At 49.9% G+C, this 12,985-nt stretch overlaps 8 protein-coding genes across 8 annotated transcripts; 5 read left to right on the top strand and 3 right to left on the bottom strand.

The window, feature by feature from the left end:
- Positions 1 to 17: 17 nt before the first annotated feature.
- On the bottom strand, positions 18 to 1,673 carry NEMAJ01_0670 (uncharacterized protein; the record flags this gene model as incomplete). Its single annotated transcript, XM_047914508.1, has 1 exon — positions 18 to 1,673. One exon carries the CDS (start codon positions 1,671 to 1,673, stop codon positions 18 to 20), a length of 1,656 nt encoding a protein of 551 aa, XP_047770465.1.
- Positions 1,674 to 2,338: 665 nt separating this feature from the next.
- Positions 2,339 to 6,031, top strand: NEMAJ01_0669 (uncharacterized protein; the record flags this gene model as incomplete). Its single annotated transcript, XM_047914507.1, has 1 exon — positions 2,339 to 6,031. The coding sequence occupies one exon, from the start codon at positions 2,339 to 2,341 to the stop codon at positions 6,029 to 6,031; it is 3,693 nt and encodes a 1,230-aa protein (XP_047770464.1).
- A 162-nt stretch (positions 6,032 to 6,193) lies between these two features.
- NEMAJ01_0668 (uncharacterized protein) lies at positions 6,194 to 6,670 on the bottom strand (the record flags this gene model as incomplete). The annotated part of the gene is made up of 1 exon (XM_047914506.1): positions 6,194 to 6,670. The coding sequence occupies one exon, from the start codon at positions 6,668 to 6,670 to the stop codon at positions 6,194 to 6,196; it is 477 nt and encodes a 158-aa protein (XP_047770463.1).
- Positions 6,671 to 6,703: 33 nt separating this feature from the next.
- Positions 6,704 to 7,471, top strand: NEMAJ01_0667 (hydroxyacylglutathione hydrolase; the record flags this gene model as incomplete). Its single annotated transcript, XM_047914505.1, has 1 exon — positions 6,704 to 7,471. The coding sequence occupies one exon, from the start codon at positions 6,704 to 6,706 to the stop codon at positions 7,469 to 7,471; it is 768 nt and encodes a 255-aa protein (XP_047770462.1).
- Positions 7,472 to 8,083: 612 nt separating this feature from the next.
- Positions 8,084 to 8,554, top strand: NEMAJ01_0666 (uncharacterized protein; the record flags this gene model as incomplete). The annotated part of the gene is made up of 1 exon (XM_047914504.1): positions 8,084 to 8,554. The coding sequence occupies one exon, from the start codon at positions 8,084 to 8,086 to the stop codon at positions 8,552 to 8,554; it is 471 nt and encodes a 156-aa protein (XP_047770461.1).
- Positions 8,555 to 8,667: 113 nt separating this feature from the next.
- Positions 8,668 to 11,583, top strand: NEMAJ01_0665 (paired amphipathic helix protein Sin3b; the record flags this gene model as incomplete). The annotated part of the gene is made up of 1 exon (XM_047914503.1): positions 8,668 to 11,583. One exon carries the CDS (start codon positions 8,668 to 8,670, stop codon positions 11,581 to 11,583), a length of 2,916 nt encoding a protein of 971 aa, XP_047770460.1.
- A 380-nt stretch (positions 11,584 to 11,963) lies between these two features.
- On the top strand, positions 11,964 to 12,164 carry NEMAJ01_0513 (uncharacterized protein; the record flags this gene model as incomplete). Its single annotated transcript, XM_047914351.1, has 1 exon — positions 11,964 to 12,164. The coding sequence occupies one exon, from the start codon at positions 11,964 to 11,966 to the stop codon at positions 12,162 to 12,164; it is 201 nt and encodes a 66-aa protein (XP_047770308.1).
- A 235-nt stretch (positions 12,165 to 12,399) lies between these two features.
- Positions 12,400 to 12,939, bottom strand: NEMAJ01_0664 (uncharacterized protein; the record flags this gene model as incomplete). Its single annotated transcript, XM_047914502.1, has 1 exon — positions 12,400 to 12,939. The coding sequence occupies one exon, from the start codon at positions 12,937 to 12,939 to the stop codon at positions 12,400 to 12,402; it is 540 nt and encodes a 179-aa protein (XP_047770459.1).
- Positions 12,940 to 12,985: the final 46 nt, after the last annotated feature.

Below are 12,985 nucleotides of genomic sequence, written 5' to 3'. Positions count from 1 at the left end.
CGTTTGGCAGAGGGCTCCTAGCCTTCTACCGGCTCGCTCAATGTGTTTTTCACGTCCTTTAAGAAGAAAATAATTAGGAATATCAGCACCGAGGCGACAGTGGCTGGCCATGTGCTGGAAAACACCTTTTTTGTCTTGTACACAGACCGCCGGACCACAATGTCGATAATATTCGAGATTTTGAACAGCCCGCCCATCACATACAGAACAACAATGGTGTTCTGCTGCTCTGTAAGGTTTGGAACAAAGTGGCACAGCAAGTATCCGGAGATTACAGAGACCAGAACCACGGCAATAAGGAAAATTGTCTTTCCCAGCGCAGGCGCAGGCCTTCCTAACAGGCCGTAAAACCTTTCGATTTGCTTGTGGATGACGTACAGGCATGTGAAAAAGGTTGTGCTGCACAGGAACCTCCACCCCAAAAAGAGCAGAATGCTCACTGCATTCCAGCGTGCATGCCCTTCTAGGCTGCCAGGCGTGTTTGGGAGAATGTCCAGGGCGAGAAACGCGCTGGCAAACATGAAAAACAGCGAGGTCATCCCCAAAATCGTGGACGTGATGAAGTTGAACACTATCTGCGACCTTGAAATGTAGCTTGCGCTCTCCACCTCCAAAGCGCTCACTGACGCCAAAACAGTCTCTGTGTCTTTTATCGGCTCGAAGCCTTCCGACTGGGAAAACAGCGCGCGCGCGCCAGGGTCGCCCTCGGCATAGATTCTGCTCCGCGAGGTGCACTCTGAGAGCGGCATGTGCACATACTGCAGGCCGTTCACATACTCCTTGTAGTCTGCAATCTTCCAGGTGATCTCCTTGGTGTTTTTTTCTTTGTACGCGTTCAGGATGTCCATGTAGTACTCAGGGCCCAGGTTGTAGCAGAATGTGTTGTGCCCGTGCCATCTTTCTGAAATCCCCTTCAGGAACCTCACGTCACTGCACATGCTTGGGTCCCACCCCTCGTTTTCAAGGTTTTTCTCTACTCTTTTCATGGCTGTGTCTATAAGCACGCTTAGAGGGAACTCGCTTTCTTTTATTTTGTCGGCAATCAGCTCTGTGCCGTCCTCCAGAATGTGCCGGTACGAAACCTTCTTACAGCGCAGCTCAAGGAACGGAATAATGTTGCGTATTTGCTGTATTTTGTACGCATAGACCTTCGTGGTGTCCAGCGCTGTTTCCAAAAGCTTCCGGTGCTCCTTAGGCCCTGCGCCCAGAGCCTGCTCGCTGGGAGCGTCCAGCATCTGGCAGAACTTGTACGTGTCCATCCAAAAAACCAGCTCTTCCTGAACAATGTCGCAGAACTCGTCTATCAGCTTGTTGTCGACTCTTTCCCCCGTGCTGTCCCGCTCTTTTCCAGACACGTGCATGTTTACCAAAAATCCCAGCATTTGGTACTTCTTGCTTCTGCAGTCTATGGGGAAAGCGTTTCTGGTGGCCCACATGTACGCCTCTCTGTCCTGCTGTGAGCCGCTAAACTCGGACGGCGTGGCCCTGGCCATCATCTTGAAAAAATACACAAGGCTCTGCTGTATGGCGGAAATTGTTGACGCAGGGGTCCCGCCTCCGCTGCTCATTATTCTAAGTATTTTCTCCTCTGTGCTCTTTGCGCCTTTCCGAGTGGACTTTCTAAACATGTTGTTTGCTATCATGTTGTTTATCTCTTGCTTTAGCTCGTTCATATGCGTCCTCCCTGCAATTTGCACTTATATATCCGTGTGCTTTCCCGATGTGGAGAGTTGGACTTTCAATGTATACATTTGGCAAATAAATAAATCCATAGCACAAAAAGAGAAAGTGCAGATTTTATTTTTATGCAGCCAGTCCGAGTGCAATACTGCTTGCTTTAGAAAGACAGGACAGAGCGCAAAAGAGAGAACTGCCCTGGCACGCCATATGCGCTGCAGGATGCCAAGGGCGGTGAGCCTTTGTGAACAAATGGGATGTAATGCAGGAAGAATCTGTGCGAAAGCTTAGCTTTATTCAATTTGGGCCTATGTAAACACGTGTGTATTCTGTCATTTCTCTATGACTGCTGCCAATCATAGTTCATTAAATGCCCAAACAACAGCAAAAACAAGCAGCCATGCATTCAGCACGAAACAAAATGGATGCACGCCCAGCAATTCAGCCTATGTGTGCTCTGCATTGCACCGCCCGAAAAAGCCTGGCAGGTGTTTGCTCTGCGGCCGAGTAATATCTTGGCACTGTCGAATGAATGCGCAGTTGACGTCTGGCAGCAAAGCAGTGCATGCGTCCAGAAATTTAATCTGTCCATTTATATCTCTAAAAACACACACTGATAGATGATTGCCAAATGCATAAATAGATACTAAAAAAAGACGCCATGAAAGGAAAAGCAATTATAAGCATACTCTGTCTGCTGACAGGAGGCATACTGCACGCGCGCGGAAGCGTAGCCACGCACATAAATGGGTTGAGAGACTCGATTGGCCAAGGCATTGGCGTTATAGGGCAAGCCGTCAGCAATTTCACGCATTTTGGTGCGAGAGCTCCTTTGTCAGAAGAAATGTTTGTAAACAACCAGTTTGACGAATATAAAGACCGATACATGCCTCGGGCTCCCATGGAAGACCGAAGATACTTTCTATTTGAGTCGCACGACTATCTAGAGAGAAGGCTGAGCAGCTTAAAATATTCGCTGATATATTCAATTACGCCGCCGGATGGCGAGATTGCATTTTTAAGCGACTCGTCTCCGTACAGAGGACACATGTACACCAATAGAGGAGTCAAAAAGATAACCCGAAAGCCAAAGGGGTTTGGGTTCATGTTCGTGTTCCCGAGTTCACATGAAACCCTGCAGAATACCTTGGATGGCATATACACACTGGAAAAAAAAGATGCCATAAGCTGGGATAGCACGATGATCACCCAGAACGAGTACAAGGAAATCCAGACGGAGGAACTGTGGAATGCACAGGCTTTTTCCACAATTATGTCTCTGGAGGTTTCAGAAGCCATCAGCCAGAAAGCCCTAGGCCTGCCCGCATACAAGAACCAGATGCTAGAGTCTTTTGACTCCCTGCGGGCGCTTTACACGTACAGAATAGGCGAAGTGCAAAACTTTTTAGAGGGCATCAGGTTTCTGATAAACGAGTTGTATGAAAATACCGACAACACAAAGAAGCACGACATAGAACAGAAGATGAAGATCAACAAACACATTTTTGAGCTCATGGTTGAAAATGGCAACGCGCAAATAAAAGGCCTAGCCGATACGATAGAAAGCCATCTTGTGAATCTGTCCAAGCTTTCGCCAAGCTCGGAAAACCTGCTGAAACTGCCGAGCAACTATAAGGAAATCGAAAATATGTGCAGCAGAATTTCACATCTGTTAACAGCCCAGCAAAAAGCGAATGGAAGGATAGACAATACTCATATAATCTATCATACAGTAAGTGATTTGACAGAAAATATTAGCGAGATGATAGCGAATTTTTTCAAAATCATTTCCTACGACATCTCCGAAATAGCAGACACTTCTGTGCGTTCTGGCACAGGCAGCAGCGTGCGTTCCGCTGAAGAGTTAAGTAGGCAGGATGCCAAAGCACACGAATACATGCAGATTTTGAATCGCGAAATAACCAGGCTAAACACCTTCAAATCATATGCCAGGCACTGCGTGTCGATGCAAGGGCATCTGGTTCACAGAATATCCAGAGATCTTTCCTCGTCAAACGTGCTCATCTACCATGTACACAGCAGGGTTCCGCCCATCTCAACGCCCTCAACGCCCTCAGCGCCAACCACCGCCAGAACAGCGCCGCCCCAGCAAAGGCGCGTCCAAACCCAGGAAGAGATTGCGCTAAATGCGTTTGACCAAGCCTTCATCCATCCGTTACGAGGCGAGCACGACAGCAAGAGAAAGGAAAAGGCGATAAAAGCCGTGGACCAGATCATCAGCATTCTAAACTCCCAGATAGAAAATGCCAAGAAAACAAAAAAATCCAGCATTCTCAGCCTAGAGCACGGCGCCTTGATGAACTCGAAAGCGCAGAAGCACCTGCTCTCCAGCATCGCTCTGGAGCAGAGCGCGCAAGCACAGCGGAAGCAGGAGCTTCTTCGTCTGGATGCGAAGAAGAGTGCGCTGCTGCAGGTGATAGAAGAAATTACCCGCAGGGAAAAAAACATAACCGAGTACCTCGACACCGTCCAGAGCAAGCAGAAACAGGAGGACGTAGAGCACCAGAAAAAGCTAGCTGAACTCAGCCTCTCTATAGACGCAAAAGCCAAGCGCATAGCCCAGATAGCCAATGAAGAAAAAACGGTAGAAAGTGCGATAAAAAAGACAAGCCAAAAGAACGCCGAAACCCAGAAAAGTCTAGACGCCAAAAAAACAAATTTGAGCAGCCTAGAAGCCTCTCTTCGCAAGAAAGAAAGCGAAAACTCAAAGAAGCTGCAGGAGGTCAAAAAGGCAAACGAGAAAATGCGAGCCGAGATAAAAGGCATGGAAAAGAAGCTGAAGGACAGCGAGAAAGAGGGAAAAGAGGCTTCCGCCAAGACCGAGAAGGCGAAGGGCTCTCTGAAAGCTAGGCTTGGAAACCTTCAAAAAATCTCGGACCTGCAGAAGCCCTTGCAGGCTCTGCAGAAGACGCTGGCGCCGCTGAAAGACGGGAAGGACCCGAAAACCGACCCGAAAGATTTGGCAATTCCTCGCCTCACCACTTTTATATGCGATATAGAGAAGGACGCAAGCCCAAACTATTCGCACAAATTATGCTCTACTTTAAAGAGTATGGGTGGAGAAGCTGGGCACAAAAATGTTCTGCAGAGTCTGGATGATCTGCAGGCGTGCAAAAAAGATACGGAAGCCGGCGCATTGGTTAAGAACAACAAGCTCCTAGAAACCAAGCTGCAGGAGGCCGAAAACAGCATAAAGTTGCTGCAGAAATCTCTGAACGCCCTGACTACAAGTGCATCTGCTGCAAAAGGGGAGCTGAAGGATCTTAAGCAAGCAGGCGCGGATATGGCCCAAAAGAAGTCTCTGGACTTCGGGCTGCAGAAAGCCCAGCTTTTTAAGATCAGAGATGAAATGGTTGCACAGGCAGAGAAAATGCCGTTTGGATTTAAGAAAGCTCTAAACGTGCGCAGCATCAAGTCTATAAAGCAGAGTGAAGCTGCTAAAACAGTGGCTGCTAAACTGAATGCGTTCTTGGCTGAGTTTTTGGAGGCAGCGGAGGCTGCAAGAAAGCAGCTGTCCGAGAAAAAGAGCACCGTAAAAACGTGCGAAGTTCGGGTTAGTTCATTGATTAAGTCGTATGAAGACAAAATTGCGGCTTCAACAACGACAACCAAAAAACCTACTACGACGTCGACGACAACTACGGAAAAACCTACCACAACGTCAACAACTACAACTACAGAAAAACCTACTACGACGTCGACAACTACAACCACGGAAAAACCTACCACAACGTCGACAACTACAACCACGGAAAAACCTACCACAACGTCAACAACTACAACCACGGAAAAACCTACCACAACGTCAACGACAACCACGAAAAAACAGGAAATAGCGACCAATAAAATGAGGGCGTCGGAAAAGGTAGTAAAGGTAAATCCAGCAAAGAGCAACCCTGTGGTTACGCAAGACAATGCGGATGAACTTTTTGGCCCGGAGGAATATCCCATAGTCGTTGATAAAACCAAGCCACAGCCCACCCAGGAGGAAAAGGCTCCAGACTTTGACCTCAACAGGCTGTACAAGAGCCGCAAGAACAGCACTGCAAAAGGCGAATTCAACCCGGAAGTTGCTGTCGCCCCCCCTAATCCGACTCAAACTCTGCCTGAAAATGAACCCATCGACTCTTCGAACAAGACGTTTTGGGATATGTTCTCTCCCTTCGACCTGCCAGACACGCGGCCCATCTATATAGCACAAAACAGCTCAAACTTGGCCCCAGAGGACGTCCCAAAGACAGACCTTGTCCAAAACTTCACGCCCGACAATAGCGACGACGACAGCAGCGTGTTTAGCGAAGAGCGCTACCCAACCGTGCATGAAAAAAAATAGCCCGAGTGCACAGCCGCTGTTTGACCAAGATCTCCGTCCAGCAGAAAGCCCAGCAAGCGCCTAAGGCAAAAAGCTGCGGCTCTTTCCCCTGGAAATAAAACAGTTTCTTGAAAGTTTAAAATTTGATAAAGAGCATAGTCGCGCAGCATTTACTTATTTAGTCTATATGTTCTTGACTATGTTGCTTTTCACAGACCCGTTCTCCAGCAGAACCTGTATCTCCTCAGGAAGCTGCTCCTCGCTCTGCGCCCGGCATATTTCGTCCAGCTCTTCCAAGCTCTTGCCGTGCGCGTCCTCCACGGTAACCAAGGAAAGCGCAGTGCTTCTTCGCATTCTGAGCTCGGTCTTCTCCATGGACGTCCCCACGCGGCACTCCACGCACTGCTCCAGCACCGTCATTGGGCACTTCCCCACAAAAAGAAGCGAGTTTTTTGCACGCGCTATCTCAACCGTGCACGTGGCTGCGTCCACAGAAATAAGACACTTTTGCACGTCCACAATGACAACTTTCATGCACTTTCCCCTAATTGCAATTTGCGACTCCACTGTGTCAGCAATGTACACAACCTGGTCTGCCTCCACGCTCACAGTCCTGCTTTCTCCCCGTAGCTTTTTCACTTCGACAATCCTATGATTCATAAAGAATTTCAAGGGGAAAACTTTTCACGCGATATGAAAGTGCACCCAATCCGCACCGGAGAGACCAATATAATGTATTTGGTGGAGGGGGGAAACGGCGAATTGGCTTTAATAGACCCTGCCGACCCAATAGAAATAGAAAAGGCCGTGCAAAAAATATGTCCACGCCCCTCCAGCATAATTGTGCTTACAACACACCATCACAGTGATCACTCTGCAGGAAATGCAAGCGTAAAAGAAATGTTCCCAAGCTGCGAAATATATGCAGGCTCTGCCCGAGCTTTCCACACGAAGATCTGCCAGGACGGAGAGGTCATCCGCATGGGGGGAGTGGCCATTCGCTGCATCCACACGCCGTGCCACACGATGGACAGCTTCTCCTTCTACTTCGAGCACTCCGGGGAGAGAGCTGTGTTCACGGGGGATACGCTGTTCTACCTAGGATGCGGGCGGTTCACAGAGGGCACTGCAGAGATGATGGAGGCCTCCCTTCGCAAAATTGCCAGCCTTCCCCCGGAAACAAAAGCGTACTACGGGCACGACTACAGGGAGAGCAACATGCGCTTCAGAAGAACACTCTCTGAAGACCCGGAGGCGTGCCACCCAGAAGCAGGAATCTTTTTGACCGTAGAGCAGGAAAAAGAGCACAATCTGTTCGTAAATACAGAAAGGCTTTCTGCACGCGCAGAATTTGCAGAGTTGTCCCCCACGGAGAGGCTGTCTCTTGTTAGAAGGATGAAAGACGCATTCAACGTGCAGGACAGTGCAGCAGCGCACGGGAGAGCAGCAGCGCACAAATAAAGAGCTTGGCCGCGCATTTGCGGCTGCCAATATTCTCTGCCAGTTTTTGACGCGAAATTCTATACATTATCACAAATCAAAATGATTGCACAAAAAAGCATGATTTGCCTCCTCGCGGGCGTTTAAAAATGCAACTTTTAGAGGCGCGCCGCCAGGCGGTAAAAAACATCGGGCATGTGCCCAGCGCCCTCCAGGCCTAATATACCGTGCATAGAAGTGCTGCAAAATTCATTTATTAATTTCGCCCAAAACAAACAAATGCCCGAGCGCTCTAGAAGCCCCGCACAGAAGCCCAGAGGAAAATAGATGAAAAGCCCCCAGAAATTAGAGGTGTTTCCCTGCACGCGTGAGGCACTTTCCTTCCATCTGCAGGCAGGCCTCAGCAGGCCCGGGCACTTTCAGCCTCTAAAACACCCCCAGGAAACGCGCAGTTGTTTCAAAGCGCGTGCGAGTGAAGCCGCCAGAAGAAGTGCCTGTTTTACAGAGTGCTTCAAAAACTGGGCTCTGGCTCTCCACAGGGCGGCATGTCTGTGCATGCAGATGCAGCGCTTTCCTCTGAAAGGGCGACTTTCTTTTGTGCAGCTCTATAAAGGAGTGAAAAATTTTGGGGACATGCAGCTAGCAGAGGAGCCATACAACTACTTGCAGAAAAAGGTCGGGTCGATTCTAGGGGAGCTAATTTCCGAGCTGAACCAGAACGTGACCGAGTTTAAGAAAATGTCGAAGAAGGCCTACGAGGTGGAGGAGGCTATTTTGCACAGCAGGGGCAACTACATAAAAGTCAGCCGAGAGGTGGAGGACGAAATGAAGAGGCAAAATGAAATAGAGAAAATTCTGGAGTACTTCGAGGCTGAAACAGACAAGCTGAAGCTGAAGCTGCAGAGCATTCCCTGCGAAACAGACACCGCCAATAGGCCCTGCTATGCAGCACTGGGCGACATAGGGACTCTCCTCACAGAGTTCAACGAACTTGTTTCCCTTCTTGACGTAGGTGTGCCCAACAAGATAAACATCCTTCTAAACAGGAACATAAATTTGGTCAACCAAATAGAGGAAAAGACTGAGCAGGCGCTTCGTAAGTAACAAATAAATAAACCTCCACTATAATAAGCATAATTTAGACACAATGTTGCATATTTGCGTGATAGAGATCGTCTGTCAAATATTTTATTCCTTTGTTTATTTTAAGCCCCTGCATGGAAGATCAAAAGAAAACAGATGTAATTAAGAACATGCGCACAGTTCTGCCTTCTCTCAACCTAAAGGAGTCGGAAGTACCAGAGCAACCAGCACAGAAGAGCCCGTCACCACACTCAGCACATTCCCCGCAGGAAAAACATCCCAGAGCCACCCAGGAAGGCCACCCAAGGGCAAGCCAGGAAGGCCATCCCAGAGGCCCAGACGGCCACATGGGGGGAATGCCCCCGCAGGCTCCGTACGGATACAGGCCAATGCCGGAAAGGCACCTCGACAGACATCCAGACAGGCCCATGCACATGCCGAATGGACGATACAGAGTTCACCCGAGCAGTGGATACATGCCGTACAATCCGTATGGAAAGGCTCCGATGGGGTATCCTCCCTGCAGGCAGCCGGCACATGCGCAGACCCGATACTTTCCTCCCTCACGGCAGCACCCGTACATGGGGGAAATGCACCACGGGAGAGTTCCTAGCGAGAAGAAGCCCTCTGTAACACCGCCTCCAAGGCACGCTCCAACCGCGATACTTATGCCAGAGGTTGGGGGAAGCGCAAAGGTGCAAATAAAGGACGCGATGCGGTACTTGGACGTTGTGAAGGAAGAGTACAAAAACAACAAGGAGGTATACAACAAATTTCTGAAAACCATGAAGGACTACAAAGACAGGCACATTGACGCAAAAACTGTCATAGAAATTATGCTGGCGCTTTTCAACGGAAACCAGAAGCTCATCCAAGGATTCAACCAGTTTCTCCCGAAGAAGTACGAGATTCTTCCTTCGGGAGAAGTGAAGGTGCACGAGCACGCCGGACAGAGCGTGGGCAGTCCTGGGCCTGTGCCTGGCATGGCAATGAAGAGCAAGCCCAGCTCCTCTGCAGGAAGCCCCATTGGCTTGCGGGAAGACGCGCGAAGAGACGACCCCAGAAGAGACCTTGAGGGCCTTGGGATAGGGATTAAAAATGGGCGCAGCGAGCTGGACAGCACAAGCAGAGTGGTCAACTACCTGAACAAAGTCAGGAAGCACCTGGAGGGAAACCCGGTTGCCTGGTTTGAGTTCCTCCGAATTGTGCAGTCGTACAAGAACAGCCGAGACCAGAAGCCTGTTTCGGAAATACTTGCGAGCATAAAAGTCCTCCTCAGAGACGACCCGGTGCTTATTTCCGAGTTTATGGTCTTTCTGCCGGGACAGGAAAGAAGAGGCCGCGCAGGCACAGCTGCAGGCAGCGCGCAGGCATCCTCGCTTTCCATGCTGCACGACATCCGCACGATCCTCACAAGAAAGGGCGTATACAGAGAGTTTGTGCGCGCTCTGAACCTCTTCAACCAGGGCCTTATTAGCACGAGCGCGCTGCTTCTGGTCGTTGAGCCCTTTCTGAGAGGATCCACAATCTGCAGCCTGTTCCGGTACTACATTGGCCATAGAGAGGCACACGCGCCGCCTCACATACAGAGCAGCCTGGAAACATACGAAAAAGTGGGCTCGTACAGAGTGCTTCCAGAGAAGTACAGACACTCAACGCACTCCGGGCAGAGCGCAGACGACGCGTCCGTGCTGAACACAGGATATGTTTCGTGCCCGACTTTCTCCAGCGAAAGCTCAACCTTCATTTTCGCAAAGAAAAATGTGCACGAGGAAACCCTTTTCCGAATAGAGGACGAGAGGTATGAATGCGACCTTTTGCTGGAAAGAGTCTCCAGCCTGATTCTGCGGCTTGTGGAGTACGAGAATGCAGCTGCACACGAAGCCAACTGCACCAGGGAGGGCGCCCCGGTTGCGCTGAAGCCGCTCTCTCTTTCCGCCCTCGACAGAGAAGTCATCAGCGCAGTGTACGGGTCTGCGTGCGATGACCTTATTTTGGGGCTTATTGCACACCCGCTGCGCGCCATTCCTGTTGTGCTGAAACAGATGCGGGCCGCAGAAACTACCTGGATCCGGGCGAGGGCTTCTTCCGCAGAGGGATGGGCGCAGGCCACAGACAGAAACTTTATAAAGGCTTTGGACGTGCGCGGGTTTAAGGCGCGAAGCACCGAAAGGAAAGCCCTTCTCATACGGCAGTATGCAAGGGACCTGGACACGGAGAATATACGCTTTGTCCTGACGAAGGAGCTGGTTTCAGAAGTGTTTTCAATCATCTGCACGGGAATGGACTTGGACGGATGCGACCTGGAAAGAACCCGCACGCTCAGGCGCTTTATCTCGCAGCCCGGCGTGTTTGTGTGCTCTAACGACGCATACTGCGCCATTCGGGGAGTGTCTTTGATATGCGCAAGAGTCAGCTCGGCAGTTTCCTCGGAGCACACAAAGCCAAAGCCTAACGGAGTGGCTGCAGACTTGGGGCTTGTAAAAGACGACCCAACTAGCACAGTCTCCTCCCTGCAGGACGTGATGAGCTTAATTCGGGCGCACGTTTTGGGCGACCTTGAATGCGCCGAGTTTGAGGAAACGGTCATCAAGAGCCTGGGCGTCGCTGGGGCGCAGCTGGCCGGGATCCTGAGCCTTTTCCAAAGCGTGAGCGCAATGATTGAAACAGCCGTCGAAGGAACAAGCGCAGAAACCCTGGACAGGCTCGCCAACAGAAAGACGGTCCAGAAAACAAACCTCACCGAGCTGCTGCTTCGGGGCGTGTCTTTGGTGCGCGTGGAACTGAACGAAGAAGAAAACGGCGCCCTCGCAGTGCAGGCTTCTCGCGTGGTGGCAGGAGAAAGCGGGTCTGCAGAGTGGGCTAAGCACGTCAAAGACTTCAGCAGGAGCAGTGAGGCAGGAAATGCGCCTTTCTTGAGAAGGACACTTCGCACAGGAGGGGGCACGGCGTGCTTTGGCATGGAGTCTTTCTTCGTGGGAGGAAAGTGCAGGCTCAAGCACATGCCGGGGACTGAGGACTTTGTTTTGTCAAAGGATGTTCAAAAGTAAAGGGAATCAAAGCATTCCCAGAAAGGCAAAAATGTGTTCTTCTCTTGGCAAGCCAAATGTCATCGAAGCCAGCCCCTGCGCTGGGACTAAAATGAAAATATAATTTATGCGAAAATAAAGACATAAAGTTAAGCTGAAGGATGCACTTTGCCAGCGAAAGCTGCTGCTTTTTGGAGAGGCTCTGGCTTCGGCGGCCTCCAACCGTTTAGCCGACAGATTGATACTGGCCAAGCACATCACACTGTTCCATCATCTGATCAATCACACGACAGAATTCGGCAATTTAACTAATCAATTCGTAGACTTTGTTCTAGGCCGCGCCTTATTCGGATCAATGAATACGCAATGTTTTCTATATATTTGCAAAAAGATGTCAGGTTATGTCTGCACTTACAGTTTTTGAGGTTTTGATCGCAATATTCCTTCCCCCCGTGGCCGTCTTCCTGGTTACTGGCTGCGGAGTAGACCTGCTCATAAACATTCTCCTGTGCTTTTTGGGGTTCATTCCAGGATGCATCCACGCGCTGTACATAATTTCCACGAAAGACAACCAAAGCAACTCCAGCTCCAACTCCAACTAAAGTGAGCGCGAAATAAATGGTAATAATTCTGAAAAATGCCTTCTCCTTGCCCTGAAAAGTTCGCCCCTAGCACCCCTAAGGCTGCCGTCTTGCAGAATCTTCTTCCCATGGCTGGCTTCAGACTCTAAGCCTCTATTTTGCTTCTTTATTTGCTCTGGCGTGCTACCTCTGGGCTTCTCTTCCCGGGCACGCCTATACACGGGCTTGGCGCACTCTCCTTCTCTCAGCTGCACCTTCACCCCCTTTTGGGCTCGTATATGAACCCCTCGTACTTTTTCTCTCCGTTCTTGCCCCAGTGGAACTCCGTGTAGCACTGCACGCACAGAACGTTCTTCTCAGGGCCCACCAAAACGTCCCGAACCCGCCTGTACAAGGCTATTCTGGTTTTGCACATTCTGCACGTTCTCTTTTTTGTGCCTATTTTGTTCAGCTCCATAATGGGGTCTCTGCCCTCCCCCTCCTCCACGTTTGGGTCTATTGATATCTTGCTTATTTCTATGTAAAACACTTTTTTGCCTTCCACCACTATCTCCACCTCCTCCTTCATATCTATTATTTTCATCTGGTGGACTTTCTCGACGGGGCCCACACTCTCTGCCCGCGTCTGCCTCTGCATCTCCTCGCACAAGTCCTGCACTGTCGCACACGAGCGCGCATGAAACTTCCACTCTTTCCTGCCCTTTATTCCTACTAGAAATCCGTGTGTTTCTGCTCTGGAGCCCTTTATTTCTATTTTAAACTGCCCAATCGTCTCCTTCAGCCATTTTCTGTGCATTCCCCTCGCTTTTCTTTTTTATTTTCTCTCTTTCTTCACTTTCTCC

The sequence above is a fragment of the Nematocida major genome (assembly GCF_021653875.1).
Source record: "Nematocida major strain JUm2507 chromosome Unknown 2427, whole genome shotgun sequence".
Taxonomy (NCBI): Eukaryota; Fungi; Microsporidia; genus Nematocida; species Nematocida major.
This window is presented reverse-complemented; position numbering and strand designations above follow the sequence as displayed.